Source organism: Mastigoproctus giganteus, chromosome 14 (genome assembly GCF_048544385.1).
Source record: "Mastigoproctus giganteus isolate SK-2022 chromosome 14, ASM4854438v1, whole genome shotgun sequence".
NCBI classification, from domain to species: domain Eukaryota; kingdom Metazoa; phylum Arthropoda; class Arachnida; order Uropygi; family Thelyphonidae; genus Mastigoproctus; species Mastigoproctus giganteus.
Window position 1 is genome coordinate 92,952,767 of NC_143588.1, and position 17,493 is coordinate 92,970,259.

Genomic DNA, 17,493 nt, shown 5'->3' on the forward strand with positions numbered 1-17,493 from the left:
GCTACTTTTTTTTTATGGGTAAAGTGGGCAAAAGATCAAGCTAGTTGGTTTGAGGATCAGTGGAAATGTGTTATTTGTTTTTGATGAATCAAAATTAATTTCATATAGAGGAGTTGGTCGTTTTGAATTATTGAAGGGTACAAGGGCATTCCTGAGACAAAATTAGTTCCCACAATTACAGATCACTATAGGGATGTTGCCACTGCATTTTTCGGGTTGACTCTGCTCCAGATCAGAGCCAAAACTGTAAGTACTACTTCGTAATATTAGCAAAAGTTTTAAATTTATGAAATGTCACACTCTTGCTTAAATAAAAGTAATTTATTTTGCTATCCACGGGTGCAAAAATGGTTGAAGAATAAATCAGTTTGTACGATAGCATGGCCTGCCTAGGATCAGTCCGGACCTGAATCCAGTTGAAACCAATAACACTTAGAGAGCTGGGAAACATTAATGTGTGTTTGGTACCGTGAGATCTCCCAGGAATACATTCAGAACCTTATCCAGTCAATGCCACGATAATGTGCAGCACTCATCAAAGCAACAGGTGGACTAACGAAATATTAGTGTGCATTTTTGTGTTTTTTGGTTATATAGCTACCTGTCATCTTAGTATGCAAAGTAATTAAAAAAAAATCACTGCTTTCATGGAATTTTTGTTATTATATAAACCATAAAAGTAATATGCTATTATTTTGAAGAAAAGTACTTCATTGTATATTTACCCATAAGGCATAAAAGTAAATTTTTCTGCAATTATAGTTTCATATGTGTATTGTTATGTTTCTTTCAGTTATTTCTAAAAGGTTAGCTGCCATTATAAGGACAAACAACCTAAAAAATGAGGTGATGCAATTTTTTTGAGCACCACTGTTTTTGTTTCAATTTATTTTTGATGTAAAGGAGAGAAGAGGTTTGTCATTATTTCTGTACTATAAAAATTCACCTGAACTGTTGGAAATGGACAATTGATATGCAATTTTTGTAGGAATTCTCAGTGGTTTTATAGTAATGTAAACAAAAACTTACATATGGCACAGGTGTTCTTCATGTTTAATTGCACAGTACTAAGATTATACAGCAAATTAATTTCATTCTAAACATATTATACTGTAATTAGGATGTATAATTATTGGTTAAAATATTAAAACCTCTTCTACAAAATTCTTTCTGTGTTCGTGCTTAACATATGAGCATTTTCTTGTCTCTTCCTTCAAAATGGACTTTTTCTACAAGATGATTGTAAAGTTGGCATTAGTCAACTTTACCATATGACTAGACAAAAATACAATGAAACCTCTGAAGTTTGCATCTAGTAAAATTACTCTTAAAATTATCTTGCATTTTTTAATGAAAAGGCTTTGAGATATTATGTACTCTCAGTGATTTCCAATTCGTGCTCCACATGTCTGACACGATTTACATATAAAAGTTATTAAACCATCTGCATAATTTTGCACTGTGTTCCCTTGTTTGCACAACTTTGTTGAAATGGTTCATATTAAAAAATAGTAGTAGTAATGGCAAATGACTGGTGCAAGAAAGCAAGCTTATATAGCATCAGCTATAAAAAAAAAAAAACCAGTTCACCCATCTATACCCACCAAGAATTTGTCTAGTTCTTTGAATATATTCAACCCATCCACTTCCACAACAACAGGTGGAAGCCTGTTCCAATAATCAACCACTGGCTGGCTGAAGGCAAACGTCCACACATCTATCCTGCAACCATCCTTCCTCAAATTGGATTTATGTCCCCTCGCGTGTAGTCTCAGCAAGTGGAAGAGCACCATTAACATTCAGCTTACTCAATCAATTGAAGGGTTTAAACACCTCAATGATCTCCCCACAGATGTGTAGTCTCCAAATGCTGCAATTTGCAGAACTGAAGCCTTTCTAGTAAGAGCATCCTTTTGCTCCCTTCACCAATCTGTTTGCCCTTCTCTGCACCCATCCCAGCAGATCTACATTCTTCCTAAAGTGTGGTCTCCAGACATGTATACAGTACTCAAGATATGACCTAACCATGGTCTCATACAAAGGGATAATCATCTCCTATTCTTGCTAGCAAAGTTTCTGTATATCATTGACCCCCATGAGCTGTCTTGGTAGCATGTCTGATTGCATAATTATCCCCAGGGCTTTTTCATTCTCCACTACCCTGAGTGTAGTACCACACAGTTGATAAGTTACTCTGGGGTTACTGCTACCCATGTGCAGTACCTTGCATTTGTTAATGTTAAACTTCAACTGCCATTTCTCAGCCCATTGACTCAATTTTCCTAGATCTTGATGCAGTAGCTCACCCTGATGATTGTCATTAACTATCCTACTAACCTTTATATCATCTGCAAATATTAAGCATAATATACTTTCAACAGTATCATTGACAAATATTGAAAACAACAATGGGCCTAGTACTGAACCCTAGGGAACTCCATTAACAACATTAGTCCATCAAGAGCACTGCCCATTGATAACTACTGTCTTCTTCCACTTAACCATCCATTTATCCAAAGCAGTAACTTGCCCTTAATGCCACATTGCTCCAGTTTGTAGAAGAATAAGAGAAATTTACCTCTATATGATAGGTAGAACACTTCCTAATGACATTCTCCAGCAAATATGATCAAGACAAATGGTCAAAAAGCCATCAGCTTCAGGAAAGAAAGTCTTTTTTTTTTTTTCAAAATTTATGTTGAAAATGTTTTAATTAATTTTATTACTGTAATTACTTTTCATTAATTTGCTGGATAGTGTCATTAGGAAGTGTTCTATGTATCATATTGGGATAAAGTTCTCTTATTCTACAAATATTGAAGTACAATGTAGAACATATTGAGCATCGTAGCTCTGTCTTATACTAATCAAACTGCTCCAGTTTGTATAGCAGTATTATGCGCAACAGTATCAAAAGCCTTCCTGAAATCCAAGTATATGATGTCAAATTTTGCTTTTTTGCATCTAGTTCCTCAGCCATCATAGTAACCTATCAAATTGTTAGACAAGGCCACCCTTTGACAAATCCATGCTGTGATTGCAGTATAACTGCATGCCCATTCAAATAGCCTGTATTACTTCTTTAGCCAGTGGTTCCATTATTTTCCCTGGAACAATTACAAACCAATTAAGCTAACAGGTTTGTAGTTGCCTTTTGATCCCCCTATTGGTGATATTTTCACACTTCTCCAGTCCATAGGGACCTACTCTGAATCCAAGGATGCTCTCATAGATGACCATTCACCCCAAATAAGCCTTGTTCCATATTAGTGATCATTTAAAAAGACAGTAAACACTGTAAAATCCAGCAATATTAAGAAAGAAACCAACCCAACACTCATATCAATGATTGCATTTATCTTTAAGACTCCATGTCAAAAAAAAAAAAAAAAAAGAGTGTGATTAATTTTGTCCTTTAGTTTGTTATTTTCAGATAGTAGTTTTAAATTGCACAGATAATGCAATGGTCTTAATTCTTACAACAAGTTTCCCTGGTATAGCACTACTTTCACACAGATGGCCTTGCCAATAGGTTAACTGGGCATTTGTTTAAAAGATGACTGGTATGACGGCCTGTTTCAAGTCTATTTTATTTCTCATTAGATAATAAGGGGGCTCTAGTGACAATACTATATAAAAATAGATGTAATGTTATTCAATGCATACAAAATTAGTTTTCAAAGTTGTAATATAGCTACAGCTGTCTGTTGAAAGCTGTAGCTATATTACAACTTTTAACTGTCTGTTGCATTATCAGGGCAACTCTTCACAAAGGCAAATTTGTTCCACTATGGGAATTAAGACCATTGTATTATCCATGCAGTTTAAATCCTTCTTGCCGCCAAACAGATGGAAGGATAAAATAGTCATAATAAATGTTTAGTGATCCAAATAAATTAACTGTTTGTGCTCTTCTAAAACTGCTCACCCACTACGTTAACCTCTTTAAAATCTGGCACCCCTCAATCCAGATATATTTCAATCAATCCTAAACTAGAACTGTGACTTCACAAAATAAAATGAAGCTATGCATTGTGGTTTTAATAGAATCAATTGACAATTTGATAAAGGAGAAAAACAATATACTTTCCAAAGTTCAATTCTGTATTTTATTTTTATTAAAATGATTACAAAATTATTCTCTGTAAGAGTCAGTCATTAAAATTTATATAATTAATTCTGCCATTTCAGACTATGCATTGTTTATTTTTAACAATAGAGCACTGACTTCGAAGAATGAAAACTGCACAAAATCTAAAATACACAAATGATGTATAAAAAAAGTCAAAAGTCAATGCTTTGAACTCTTTCTTGAAGATGAGTATTTAAACACTAAACACAAAATGTATTTAAATATGAAACGCAAAATGAAATACGATTTGTTAAAAAAAATTCATTTTTAGGCCAATTCAGAATTGCTATTACATACTGAGTATTTAAAATTATATACATTTTAGCTAATATGCAGATTTTTTATTATTAAAATTTAAAACAAAATCATCTTTTGAACACATACTATGACAAATTTTAAGATTTTACAGTGTATTATCTATTTTGGTTTATTAAAATGGATTAAGAATAAAAAGTCATGAGTTTTCAACATATGAACAAACATAATGGAATTACCTAAACACTGATAGGCAATTATGCAGTAGTCTGCAGTTTCGTCACCGAGTTTAATAAAAGGTGCACTGCAGCTTTCACATTTTATGAAGAAGAGTAGTGTATATATATATATAAAAAAGCAAATTATGAACTTTAAGGCACAAATCAGCACCACAACATGAATAGAAACAACTCACACTTTGGCAATAAGGCACATGTTTAATTTAAGCAGCATTTGGAGGAATCAAATGGCAGTGATAACATCAGAATTTTGATTGTAGGCCTTAAGTACAAATATATTAGATTGAAGAATAAATGCAGAGGTTGTGCCTGCTATTCAAAATTTTTTAACAATGCCATCAAGTTGCACATGCTCAAAAGTATCAATTCGGAAAAAACTGTAGACTATGTCCAGTTTAAGTACATAAAATATAAAATGCTTTAAAGTACATTGTTCAAGGATTTCTTTCTACATTATGAGCATGTGCATACTTTATGGAGTCCCCCCATCAATAATGGCACTTCAGTTGTCATTGTATTGCATATTTAAAATTACCAAAATATTGGCAAAACTTAAAAAAAAAAAACACATCACATTGCAGGTTATTTAAAAAGCCCAGTACTGTTAATGTTATTATCCAGAGCAGTTCATTATTCCCTACATAACAAGTATAAAAAATGCAATATATATATATTTAAAAAAAAGTAAAAATATCATAAATGCAGAATATTTAAAAAACGACATAACTCCTCTAAAGTAAATATTACTTTATCCTTCTTTAATGCCAAAAAAAAAAGCTAAAAACTCAAGGAAAGGAAGGAATAATGAAATTTCATTATATCCAGTACCAATATTAAAGCTAATGCCACAAGTTTGTACTCACATTTTGCTTTCCTAAGCCACATAGAGAGCAAAATGGTCAGCTTTGGTATACTTCATGCACATTATTAGCATTTGCCATCTTCCCTACAAACATAGAAATAAACTGCCTACAAGTGTGTATTATACTGAATATCACTATAAGTAGACATAGTTGCAGTAGAATGTTCAATCCTCTTGATTTGATTCAGAACATATACAGCAAGTAATATGCTAACCACCTATGGAAAAAAAAAAAAAAAACTATTACTATTGTAGTAATAATTATAACAGTAAAGTTGAAGTTGACAGCTTAGAAACATCAGTTCAATAATTAACTAGTGTAGTTCACAAAGTCAAGTTTGCTAAGTACTGAAATGTACCACATTTGTATACTCCCCTTATCCACTATTCATATTTTTCCTTTCAAATCCAACACAAAACTAATAAAACATTTATTTAAAAATGGTGAAACTGCCCCCAGTTACATTAAATCTTGTTTGAAGTTAAAAGCAGCAAGAAAGAAAGCAATACTTAGGCATGTTAATAAGATTTTTAGTTTTGCACGATAAATTTCATTGTATTTACACTAGAATACAAAAATATGAGCTTGGAAATGCCAAAATTCATAAAAAAATTGAAAGAATGGCTTGGATCCTGGGGTAAGCATACATGGCAATGTTGCATGACCTACTGTTAACCTTTCATTAGTGAATTCCCTGTAGTAAGTTTTCAATAGAGTTGGATTGTGGAGCGAGTTTCTATAAAGTTTTGTAAAAATTAAAATTTTTCATTTTTAAAAAATGGTTGATGTGTTTTCTGGATATTCAAAGGAGACCAGAAGCATTATGGACAATCCAAGATTAGGCAACTCAGCAACTTCACAGTTGACAATGAAAGCAGTATTGATGTACTTTAAGATTACAGTAATTCACACAATGATGGATGAGAAATATTGCATGAAATTTGACTTTGAAATATGTCTGTATACCAAATAATGTAATGTCATAAATCTTTTCTGTAAGATATTTTTGTACAAGAACTATACATATGTTGATGGCTTAACATGTTCACTGCCACCTAAATGTGAGAGAACTCATTCAATGTGCCATAATTGTTGGCATGTTTAAAAAAAAAAAAAAAATTCATTGCTAAAAATCAACACTTACTTTTGTGCCAAGCTGTAAATCAGAATAAATCTAAAAAGTTTATTATTCATGTACATCAAGAAAAAAAAAAAAAAAAACTGTGCGCCAAGTCTATAAAAAAATGCCAAGCATTAATGCAAAGCATTGTGTGCTAATACTAAGTAATGAGTAGCTGTTAATTTAATGTGCCTTTATGGTGTTTATGGCACTTGTTACTTGACCACTCGTGTTACGGCACACTGCTTGGGTACATTTTGAATGCAGTCATGTGTTACAGCACATTCACTCCTAATGCCATTTTATGCAGGTATGCATCAAGAAGCAGATGTATTAAATAGGCAAATAAAAGTTTAGTGATAAGACATTCTAATAGAAAACTATTTGATAGGTGCAGGAAGATGCTTGTCACCAAATTAATCAGAAAGCAGTAATATGCTGCAAAATTCCATGCCACACAGTTTTGGGACCATTGTTCCTGGAAGAAATTGAATGTAGGATAGTTTCTTTGTGACATACTGGGCCATATTGAGATGAAATACTACTGGCAGTGCAGTAAAAAAGACTTATGAAAATGTAATAACAAAATTTGTACATAAATGCTTTTAGATATTAATTTTTTTTCTTATTTTGACTCGATTGTTCATTGTTAAAATAAAATTGTCAAAAATGAAACTGGAATTTAAAAAAGCAAGAAATGTTGAAAAAAAAACAGTTTTTTTTTTTCTATTTACATTCACATAATTACTTAATTCAATTTCAAGAATGTCTGGATCTGAAATATAAAGAATTTTGGCTTTTTTATAAGCCAAAATCAGTCAATAAAATTTTTAAAATAATTTGCATAAATGGATACATTATCTGAAACGACCTTTGAAAATGTAGCTCTAGCTACATTTTTGTGACCTTCACATGTTTTTCATGTGCGGACTCCCTAGAGTCCGCACATGAAAAACATGTGCAGACTGTAGTCCTGAACAGATTAACTGTGGATCTGGTATAATGGCTGCCACAAACAGTTACAACGAAGGTGTAAACTTCACTGTTCCAAAAGAAATGTACTGTAATATAAAACTAATGTACAAGCAGTTCTTGATTTACATTAGTGCAACTCACACTGATCTGTATTTACATCATCCAGCAAATTTCCACTTATGTTATTACTTACAGCAACTTGGCTTACACTTAAAACTGTCTGATTTTCACTTTATATTCTGCATATAATACACATACAGCTCTAGAACAGAAAGTAAAAATGAAATCAGCATGTGATGCATGAAAATTTTAAATTTATAGTCTGGCAGCACTTAAATAAGCATTACGTTGAAAATGTTTGGCTTTTAATTCTACATAAAAAGAAATGTACCACATGTAGTCTATTTCTGAAGTGACCCAGTGCTAAATATCTGTATACAGTATTTTCTGATGATTTTTAAAAATTTATTTATTAAACATTAATAAATAAATCACTCAACATGTGATGATAGTGTAAAGAAACATAGCAGAAAGGCCACACTACATTCAAAGTGAAGAGGACAATGGTAACAATAATGAGAGTGAAAGTTGTCAAAGTAATTATAATAGTCACATATGTTATTTATATTCCTATCTATAAGAAGTTGCATGTCTGGCCCTTAGCAATCTAATTCCATAAATAGATCATTGTTTCAATGGAAAAATTGTTTTTGACTCACTGCACTTTCTCAGAATGTAATCTTGCTTAAGTCCAAAGATCTCAACTTGTGTGTGTGTGTACTGAAGTAGTAATTTAAACACAACAGGAAAGGTTGCTGGCCTTGGAATAGCAGTCTAGTTATTGATGCTACACAGGGGAAGGAGCATAAGTCGAACTTCATAAGAAAATATATAAGGAAATTTGAAAAGTTCATGACCTGACTATGAAAGGGGTACTGGTACAGTGTTAAAAATTTCTGCAAGTTTTATGCAGTTTCAATGATGGATGTCTTTTTATTTTAATTACAGGTCCTAAAGTCAACAAAGTTGTGTTAATAAGGAAAGATGGACAAAATCAGTAACCGTGCAATCATCCAATATTTAGGAAAAGAGGTAAAAATGCCAAACACAATGGAAACACAGCTCTTCAAATCTCTCGAAGTGCCTTGGGAAGTGGGTTAGAGGTAATGGAGCATGGGAGAAAGAAAAGTTAGGTTTAGCTGAAATAGAGAATGCCAAGATCAAATATTCACACCAACACAAATTACAGGAATAATGGGAACATAACAGAAACCCATAGTTAGGATTTGTTGATCTTGAAAAAGCATATGATAAAGCATCCAGAAATCTGTTCTTTAAAATAGGAAAATATGGCGTTAAGGATAATATTTTAACAAATAGCTTTTTAGGCTCTATGATGTAACCCAGAGCCAATTTTCATTGTATTTACACCAGAATACAAAATAGAATTTATTCTATTTTGTATTCATAGAATTTAGAAGTTTCAAAAAATCACAAAAATATGTACATAACTGCTTTTAAATGTTAATTTTTTCCTATTTTGACTTTATAGCTGAACATTAGAGCAGGACTGCTGTCAAAAAAATCAAAATTTCATCAAAATGAAATGTAAAAAATCATCACTACTCACATTTTTGATATATTTTCGTATATGAGATGTGGCAATAAAGTTCCTGAACTGGTGCAATGAAAAGAACAAAGTGAAGGGGCTCAAAAAAAAAGTTTTTTTATTCAAAGTAATCGCCACCTGATTGAATGCACTTATTACAACATTGTAAAAGTTTCTGAAAAGAATCAGTGAAGGCATCAAAAGAGATGATGTTCCTTTTGGTGGTTACATGTTTTTCTTTAGGTCCTCAACATCCTGAAATCTCTTTCCTCTGAGAAGTTTTCATCTTGGGATGCTTCACTTCTGGGTCATACGCTCAACAATTATCTCCAGTGAAATATTACTCAATTATATCATTACAGGAGATAACTGTTGAGTGAAACATTCAACAGTTATCTCCAGTGACAATATAATTGAGGAAATTAGGATTGTCTTAACAAGTCTAGATGGTCTTTGCATGATGCCACTCTTCGTTGTTTCTGCTCATCCGTGAGGCTGCATGGTACAAATTTTGCACAGATCTTCCTTATTCATATTCAACTCATCAGCCATCATTCTGAGGGTCAAATGATAATCTCTTGCCACAATTTTCCAAACTTTTATAACTCTTTCCTCATTTTGAGACGTTGACACCCACTTCTTGGGTCATTATAAATATCCTCATGTCTATGTCTTAACAGCTTATACCATTCACACACACACTTATATGACTTGATCACCAGTTTTTAAAATTTCATATTTCTTCTGCAGATTTTCCTAGTTTAAAGCAAAATTTCATATTCGTTTGTTGCTCCATTGCAAAATCCTGACATGGAACATTAATGTTACTAACTGGTTGTTACCTGCAACCTGTCAGCCTACTGGACATACGTTGTACCACATCTGTTGGAGAGGGAGAAAGTTTGAACAATAACATACCACTCCCATTTATTTTCACTCATTGAACATAACCGCACAGTCCAGGAACTTTAACACATCTAATATGTATCATCTGATATAGTTTTGTCAACTTTTGGATCTGAATTCCAGACAATTTTTTCAATTTTGGCTTGTGTAAGTCCACATTATCTCAATGTTTGTTAAAAGGACTATACTCTCCTATGCCAATCTTCAAAACTATCACAAATATAAAAACGACTATTATGGCATTAATGATAATCTTTTAACAATTTCACATTTGGGTTTCTGAACCATGTGCATGTTATACAAAGTGAATTTTTTGAGGATTCTGGAAGTTTTTTGTTGAAATTTATTTGTGCAGTTTCAAGGGAATCTGTATATACATATGCAATTTATTGATACTGAATGACATATACCTTGAATATACATACATGCACATTTCTTTGGTCCTTCACATAAAAAACATTGTGCATACTCATGAAAGAGATAAGAGGAATAAAAAGTTTGTAAAAACGACAAAGCTGCAGTGAGGATTGAAGGAAGCATTGGAAAATGGCACAAGATTAAACTTGGAGTTAGGTAGGGCTATGCCTTATCACTATTTTTTTTACAACTTTTAGAGACCATTTAATGAGAGAAGGTAAGTTACTGACAAAGTTTACTGTAAGAGTTGTAAAAATTGATACTATTATCTGCAGATAATATTCTGCTGTTAAATAGTGGCCTCTAAGATTTCCAAGGATCTCTGAATAAATTAGATACAGGTTGTAGAGAATTTGACACGAAAAGGAGTTACACAAAAAGAAGTTATGGGAGAGTTGGGAGACTAAACAACCAAAAAAATTGGAGCACGCTAGTAATTCTCCATCTTCATTAAAGACTTGTATATCCAAGGGCAGTCTTTAATGAAAAAGAATGATCACACATGGAAATAAACAACAAAATGAGTTGGAACACAGGAAACCAGTTAAACAAACTGACTTGAAAAAAGAGAAATTAACCAAAAGACAAAAGTATAACACAATTTTTAAGCCTATTTTAAACCATTGAGCTGATTTCAGTAAGAAATAAAAGGATTGATCAAAAATTGGAATCTTTGGAAATTAGTTTTAAGTCCAGAAGGACTGATTTATGCTATCACACTCACTGGATATAACATATCTGGTTGATGATGATATCAAGTACACATACAAGAAAATTGTTTTAGAATTAGCAATACTAGAGGCATATGACACAAGTAGGCAAGCTTATTAATTGAATTAACAGGTGGACAGGTGGAAGTAGTGGCATAATCATTGACAAATGAGGAAATAAAAAGTCTCGAGATAACTAACAGATATCAATAAAAGGTAAATGAAGCAACTAAAAATAACATGTGCATGCAGAAATTATGGGAAAAGGGATGTTAACTGAAGAGCTATTTGAAGCAAAAATGAATGGTAATAATCCGAGAGGCAGAACTAAGGAAGGATGATGGTGCCAAGGAAACATTGGAAGAAAACAGTGAATGGAAGGCTAATAGTCCAGGACTAATTTGTATTATCACACCCACTGGATATAACAGATCTGGTTGATGATGACGTCAAGTACAACTGAAAATTGTTTTAGAATTAACATTACTAGAGGCATATAATACAAGGAAGCAAGCTTATATAGCATCAGCCACCCCCCCCCAAAAAAAAACCAACTCTTCCCATTTCACCCATCCATCACTCCAAATGAATGGATGGGTGAAACTTCCACAACGACAGATGGAAGTTTGTTCCAGCAGCAATCAACCACCTGCTGGCTAAAGGCAAATTGCCACACATCTATTCTACAATTGTCTTTCTTCAATTTGAATTCATGCCCCCTCAGGTGCGGAATCTGAGCAAGAGGAAGAATCCCATCGCATTGAGCTTGTGCAATGCTCTCATTAAACAGTTTTCAGTTGTAGGCAAAAATGCTAACTCATGCTGGGAATACTATGGTCAATTCTCCAGTCAAGAAGTTTCAAGGAATAAACCTAGTCACACATCTGATGTATATTCATTTCAGGATTATAAAGTCCCTTATATGATAATTCTCTCCCCCCCACACAGAATTTTTGCTCTCATGTGCTTTCATTAAGCAGTACTTTTTGTTTGGTTAAACAATTTTAAAACTACTCAAAATAATTTATTTGATTTTAAGATTCAGAATAAAATACCAAACAATTCTTATTGAATATGATCCAAAATAAATAGAATTTTACCTGAAGCAAAAGGAAAAGGCCAAGGCATACTATCCATATCACTTTGTTGGTATAAAACCAATCCACTAATTTTTCTTTACAGCCAATCTAAAGATAAAAATGTTTTAATTAAAAAAAAAATAAATAATATATATATATATATATATATACAGTAATACCCCGACTTACGCTAACTCAGAGTTACGCGGTTCTTGATTTTTTCGTTTGGCAACACTGCCGCCCACTATCTTCAAGGTCATTTTTCATATGCTATCAATATACGGTGCGACAGCAAAGAGTGAGAGCGAAAGATGAACAAAATTCAACTTTGCTGCCGCATGAGCTGCACACATGTACAAGAATTTGTATTCCAACTGTCATATTTATATGTGTGCGTTCGAATTCGTGCTCAACTTTTGATGGAAATTACATCGTTTTCACGAGAGAAATGGATCGCGTCGGTCGAGCCATATATCAATGGCATGTGAAAAACGACCTTCAGTGTTTCTCTTGCTGTGATACGCATTGGACGTGTTTCCCGCGAACTCTACGTGCACAATTACGATTCTACAATCGACGAAAGTTAAGATTGTTTTGTTATACGTTTTCTAAACCCTTAAAAAAACTATGTCGTTCAAACGAAGTAAATCTGATTCTCCTGCACCTAGTAAGAAAAGGAAAACTATATCTTTGGAATGTAAACTTAACATTATCAAGGATTTTGATAGCAGAATGAAAATTTGTGAATTGGCAAAGAAGTTTGAGCTACCAGAATCCACAGTAAGAACAATCATAAAAGATAAAGAAAGAATTCTCGAAGCGGTGAAAAATGCTCAATCCTTGAACTCAAGCATAATTCGTAAACGTCATGGTATTATTGTTGAGATGGAAAACAATGCTGAAATTATGGTGTGATAATCAAGTAAAAGTGAAGAACTGTCCAGTCGATCAGAACACTGTGTGCTATCAAGCTAAGCTGATTTTTGAGAGGTTGAAAGAAGAAGCTAGGCAAAGATGAAAACGTTGTAGCTAGTAACGGTTGGTTCAACCGATTTAAAACTCACTGTAACTGGCACAGTATCGCGAAGAGTGGAGAGGCGGCAAATGCCGATAAGGAAGCTGCGTCTTCTTTTCCTGAGACACTCAAGGCTATGATAGAAGGTGACTATAGCAGTGAAACCGTATTTAACATGGATGAGACTGGCCTGTTCTGGAAGAAGATGCCTAAAAGAACTTTTATCGCGCATGAAGAAAAAAAACTTTCCAGGCTTTAAGGTTTCCAAAGACCGATTGACAGTGATGGTTGGCAGGAATTTGAGTTAAAACCTCTCTTAATTTATCACTCCGAAAACCCAAGAGTTTTAAAAAATATATCTAAAATTAGCTTGCCAGTGCAATTAGATTTGGAAGTCAACTCATAAAGCTTGGGTGACAGCTTCCATTTTTGAGGACTGGTTTGGTCACCACATCATACCCGAAGTCGAACGTTACTGCAAGTCTAAACAGATTCCATTTAAAGTGATGCTTCTTACTGATAATGCACCCGGTCACCCTCCTGCCACCCTAATTAATTTCGACTCACGTGTGAAAGTAGTGTTTTTGCCTCCAAACACAACCAGCTTGCTTCAACTGATGGACCAGGGAGTCATCAAAATATTCAAGGCTTACTACACAAGGCATTCGTTTGCACGTCTGAATGAAGCTATGAGACAAAATAGTGAGATATCTGTTAAAGACTTTTGGAAACAATTCAATGTTTCAGATGCCATAAGAATCATTGAAGAATCTTGGGATGAAATTCACAAAAAAACATTGAATAGTGTCTGGAAGAAACTCTGTCCATTTTTTTTTCAAAAACGAGACGAAAACAACGCCAGAAACTGATCATGTCGCTCATGTGATAGAAGAAGTTATTAATCTTGCCAAGCAATTAGATTTGGAAGTCAATGATGATGATGTCAACGAGCTGTTGGATTCACATAGTCAGGAGCTGACAATGAATGAACTCATAGAGATGCATGAGCAAAACATCACTGAAGTATCCGACACTTCAGAACCGGTTCCACCAGAAAAGCACATGACAATTGCAAGCTTGACAGGTCTCAAGCTCAACTGAAAAGGTCTTAAAAATTTTAGAAAATATAGACGCCAACGAAAAACGCGTTTCAGCTACAAAGCAAGGAATAAAAACATTATTAGCTTGCTATGAAGAAATTCTGTGTGAAAAAAAGAAGGCACTGTGTCGTCACACGAATTTGTTAGATTTTATGAAGCCATCGACATTGAAATAACTTTTTTACGTAACTCATTTATTTTTTTAATACATATTTTGTATTAATATGTATAAAGAACTGCAATTTTATTAAATATTTTTCTTCTAAACTAGTGTTTTTGTTAGTCCTTGGTCCCAATTAAACAAAATTTATATGTATTTATATGCAAAGCTGCACCCCGACTTACGCGAATTCGACTTAAGTGATTTTCGTCGGACCCACATATCGCGTAACTTCGGGGTATTACTGTATATATATATAAAAAAGACAACCACTGATCTAAAATAAGAGTCTTATTTATCAGTATTTAAAAAAGTGTGTTTACATTCACAAATGTCAATAAATATTTTTAAGATGTACTTACCATAGTTACGTGTTGCCTAAAATTTTCCTGTATCTTACGGTCTGAAGGTATATAACAGTGTACTAGACATGCCAGGTGTGTGCAGTGATTTTTATTTAGATAAGACAGTAATATTGTTATTTCTTAGCATATCTGAGTGAGTTACTAGACCTCATCCTTTATTTCCATGAAAGAAAAACTATATCCTTGTATAAACTGTAGAAACCTTTGTTTGGAAAGGATTACAGGAAATTATTGTATAGGAAATTAGCAGAAGGTGAAATTAGCAGAAGGTATACTCGATGAAGTTATGAAAAGCAGAGAGTATACTGTGCATATTAATTGAATTCCAGAAAGTATACAGGTTATACCCATGTGTGTGTATATACACCATATATTTTAAAAATAATAAAACTATAAGTATTGCCTAAGAATCAAATGCTAATAAATTTTATTTTTTAATTTTCAGTAAATATTTTAATAATATATATTTGCTTTTTTCAGGTATTTCAAACACCAGAAGGTATATGCTGTTCACCTAAACAAATCCAGAGGATATATGGTGTACACTACAGCCCCGACTCTACCTGACTTTCAACATATGAGACACTAACCCCCCCCACTCTTCAATCTACATGTGCAACGCTTTGCAGCACAATCAGTCTGAGTTATCAGTAATCATTTGATTGACCTACTCCATTCCGTACACTGTTCATTCTAACTTTAATCCTGATACAAAGACACCTCTACAGTAGCTCAAGTTTCTGTGTTATGTGCAGTTAAGTAATTTGATATAAATTTGTAGACCTAAAGAAATGGCTACACGGTAAGACGTTTTTTTACACTTCAAACTGAAACTTGTATTGAATATTTTGAAAAAGAAGCTTAACATTTTTGTAATTTTCTCTTAAGTGTGACAAATGGGCTACAAGAATGGATGCATTTTTGTTTATATTATGAAGGAGAACTCTGTGCCTAATAAATAGTGCAGACTATTTACTGAACTCCGGTGTCAACAGTCTCCACTGTATTGGTTAGTAGAAAATTCCAATGGAATTTCCTGTATTGTACTGCAACAACATTCCAATAGAATGTTGTTGCAGTACATCACTGAGCATTTGTCAGAAAAGTGAGGGACCCTATTCTTTTTCACGATGTCTGTACCACAAAAATACTGTTACTTAGACCAGCAGATTTTTGGTTTTCAGTCACGATCCAGAAAGATCTGCAGACATTTGGAATAGATTTAAATCTCTCATAAGATTATCGGGTTCACTTTGTGTAAAGAGCTGTGGCCAGAGTTATGAATTCATTCATTACAATAGTTTACATCATCCTCTGGGCCACAAACGTCAGATTTTGGATCTGATGGCATATGTTTAAGAACTGGTGGAGATAGTACGAGTAGTTCAGGTCCATGGGATACTGGCCTTACAGCTGAAATAATAGTAGTAGTGGCATGTGATGCAAGAAAGCAAGTATATGAGCTTATGCAGCATCAGCCAAAAAAAAAAAAAAAAAAAAATCACACCATTCCCTCCAAATGCCTGTCCAGTTCCTCTTAAATTTATTTAATCTATCAACTTCCATCACAATAGATGGAAGTTTGTTCCAGCAATTAACCACCCGCTGGCTAAAGGCAAATTTCCGCACATCTATTCTACATCTTTACTTCTGTAGCAAAATATATAAAAATTTTAGAGAAAGCTATTATAAAAACCATCTTAGAAGTGTATTTTAATGTCAGAAATCATTTTGATCAGTGAACATTCAGCTGCCACACCAGACATGTTAAAAGTAACAAAGCTTCTACTTACTCTATTTATCCTACGCTGATGAACAGAAATTCCTTCTCCTTCCATAACACTTAAATAACAGCTGTCATCAATTGAATCAGTTGTGTCTGCAAACTCCTCAGGGCCCACAAAGCCACAGCATTCAAACTGCCAAAAGTAACATTTACAAATTGAACAAAATTCCAAATTTTCATTTATCAAAATTAATAACCTAAATTGCAAATAAATTTAGGCAAATGCCTAAATTTATTTGCACATACGAAAATTATATAGGTCACACTATGAAAATTATAAAACGTTATCGTAGAAACTTCATTCCTTATAGAGTAATGAGAAAACTAGGGTTGCTACTTAGTGAAATTTTGCACTGTAGAGGCCCTTTGTGAAAACATTCACTAATACACTCAAATGTTTACTAGCTTATATCTTTCAACTATCAGTCATATGTACTGGTAATACAAGATATGAACAATAACTGCATGTATGCAGATGTGAAATTCATTGTTTCTTTTCTTTCTTTCTTTTTTTTTTTTTTTAGGGATACAAATCCAGTCTTTTTGTTTATCTCTAAGGGCATTGTTTTTTTTTCATTATTTGATACTACCAGTAAAGATAAAAATAAAGTAACAGTTCAAGGAAAAATTCATGCACTACATTCATTCTACACTTGATTGAAGACAGTAAATAATTTCAATATCATACTACAGGAAACCCTTGATTAATGCAGTTTTGAACAATGCGGTTTTAATTAGTGCGAAAAATTTTTTTGATACTAT

The 17,493-nt window shown here is 33.3% G+C and overlaps 1 protein-coding gene across 2 annotated transcripts in view; it reads right to left on the bottom strand.

The window, feature by feature from the left end:
- Positions 1-5,454: 5,454 nt before the first annotated feature.
- Positions 5,455-17,493, bottom strand: part of LOC150075369 (CD63 antigen-like) — a 72,372-nt gene continuing 60,333 nt past the window's right edge. For both annotated transcript variants that reach the window (XM_090388858.1, XM_090388857.1), the window contains 3 exons: positions 16,739-16,864; positions 12,327-12,413; positions 5,455-5,706 (listed from right to left, as the gene is read on the bottom strand). In XM_090388858.1, coding sequence (XP_090244984.1) covers positions 5,596-5,706; positions 12,327-12,413; positions 16,739-16,864 — 324 coding nt within the window. In that variant the 3' untranslated portion in view covers positions 5,455-5,595. The remainder of the gene's footprint in view (positions 5,707-12,326; positions 12,414-16,738; positions 16,865-17,493) is intronic.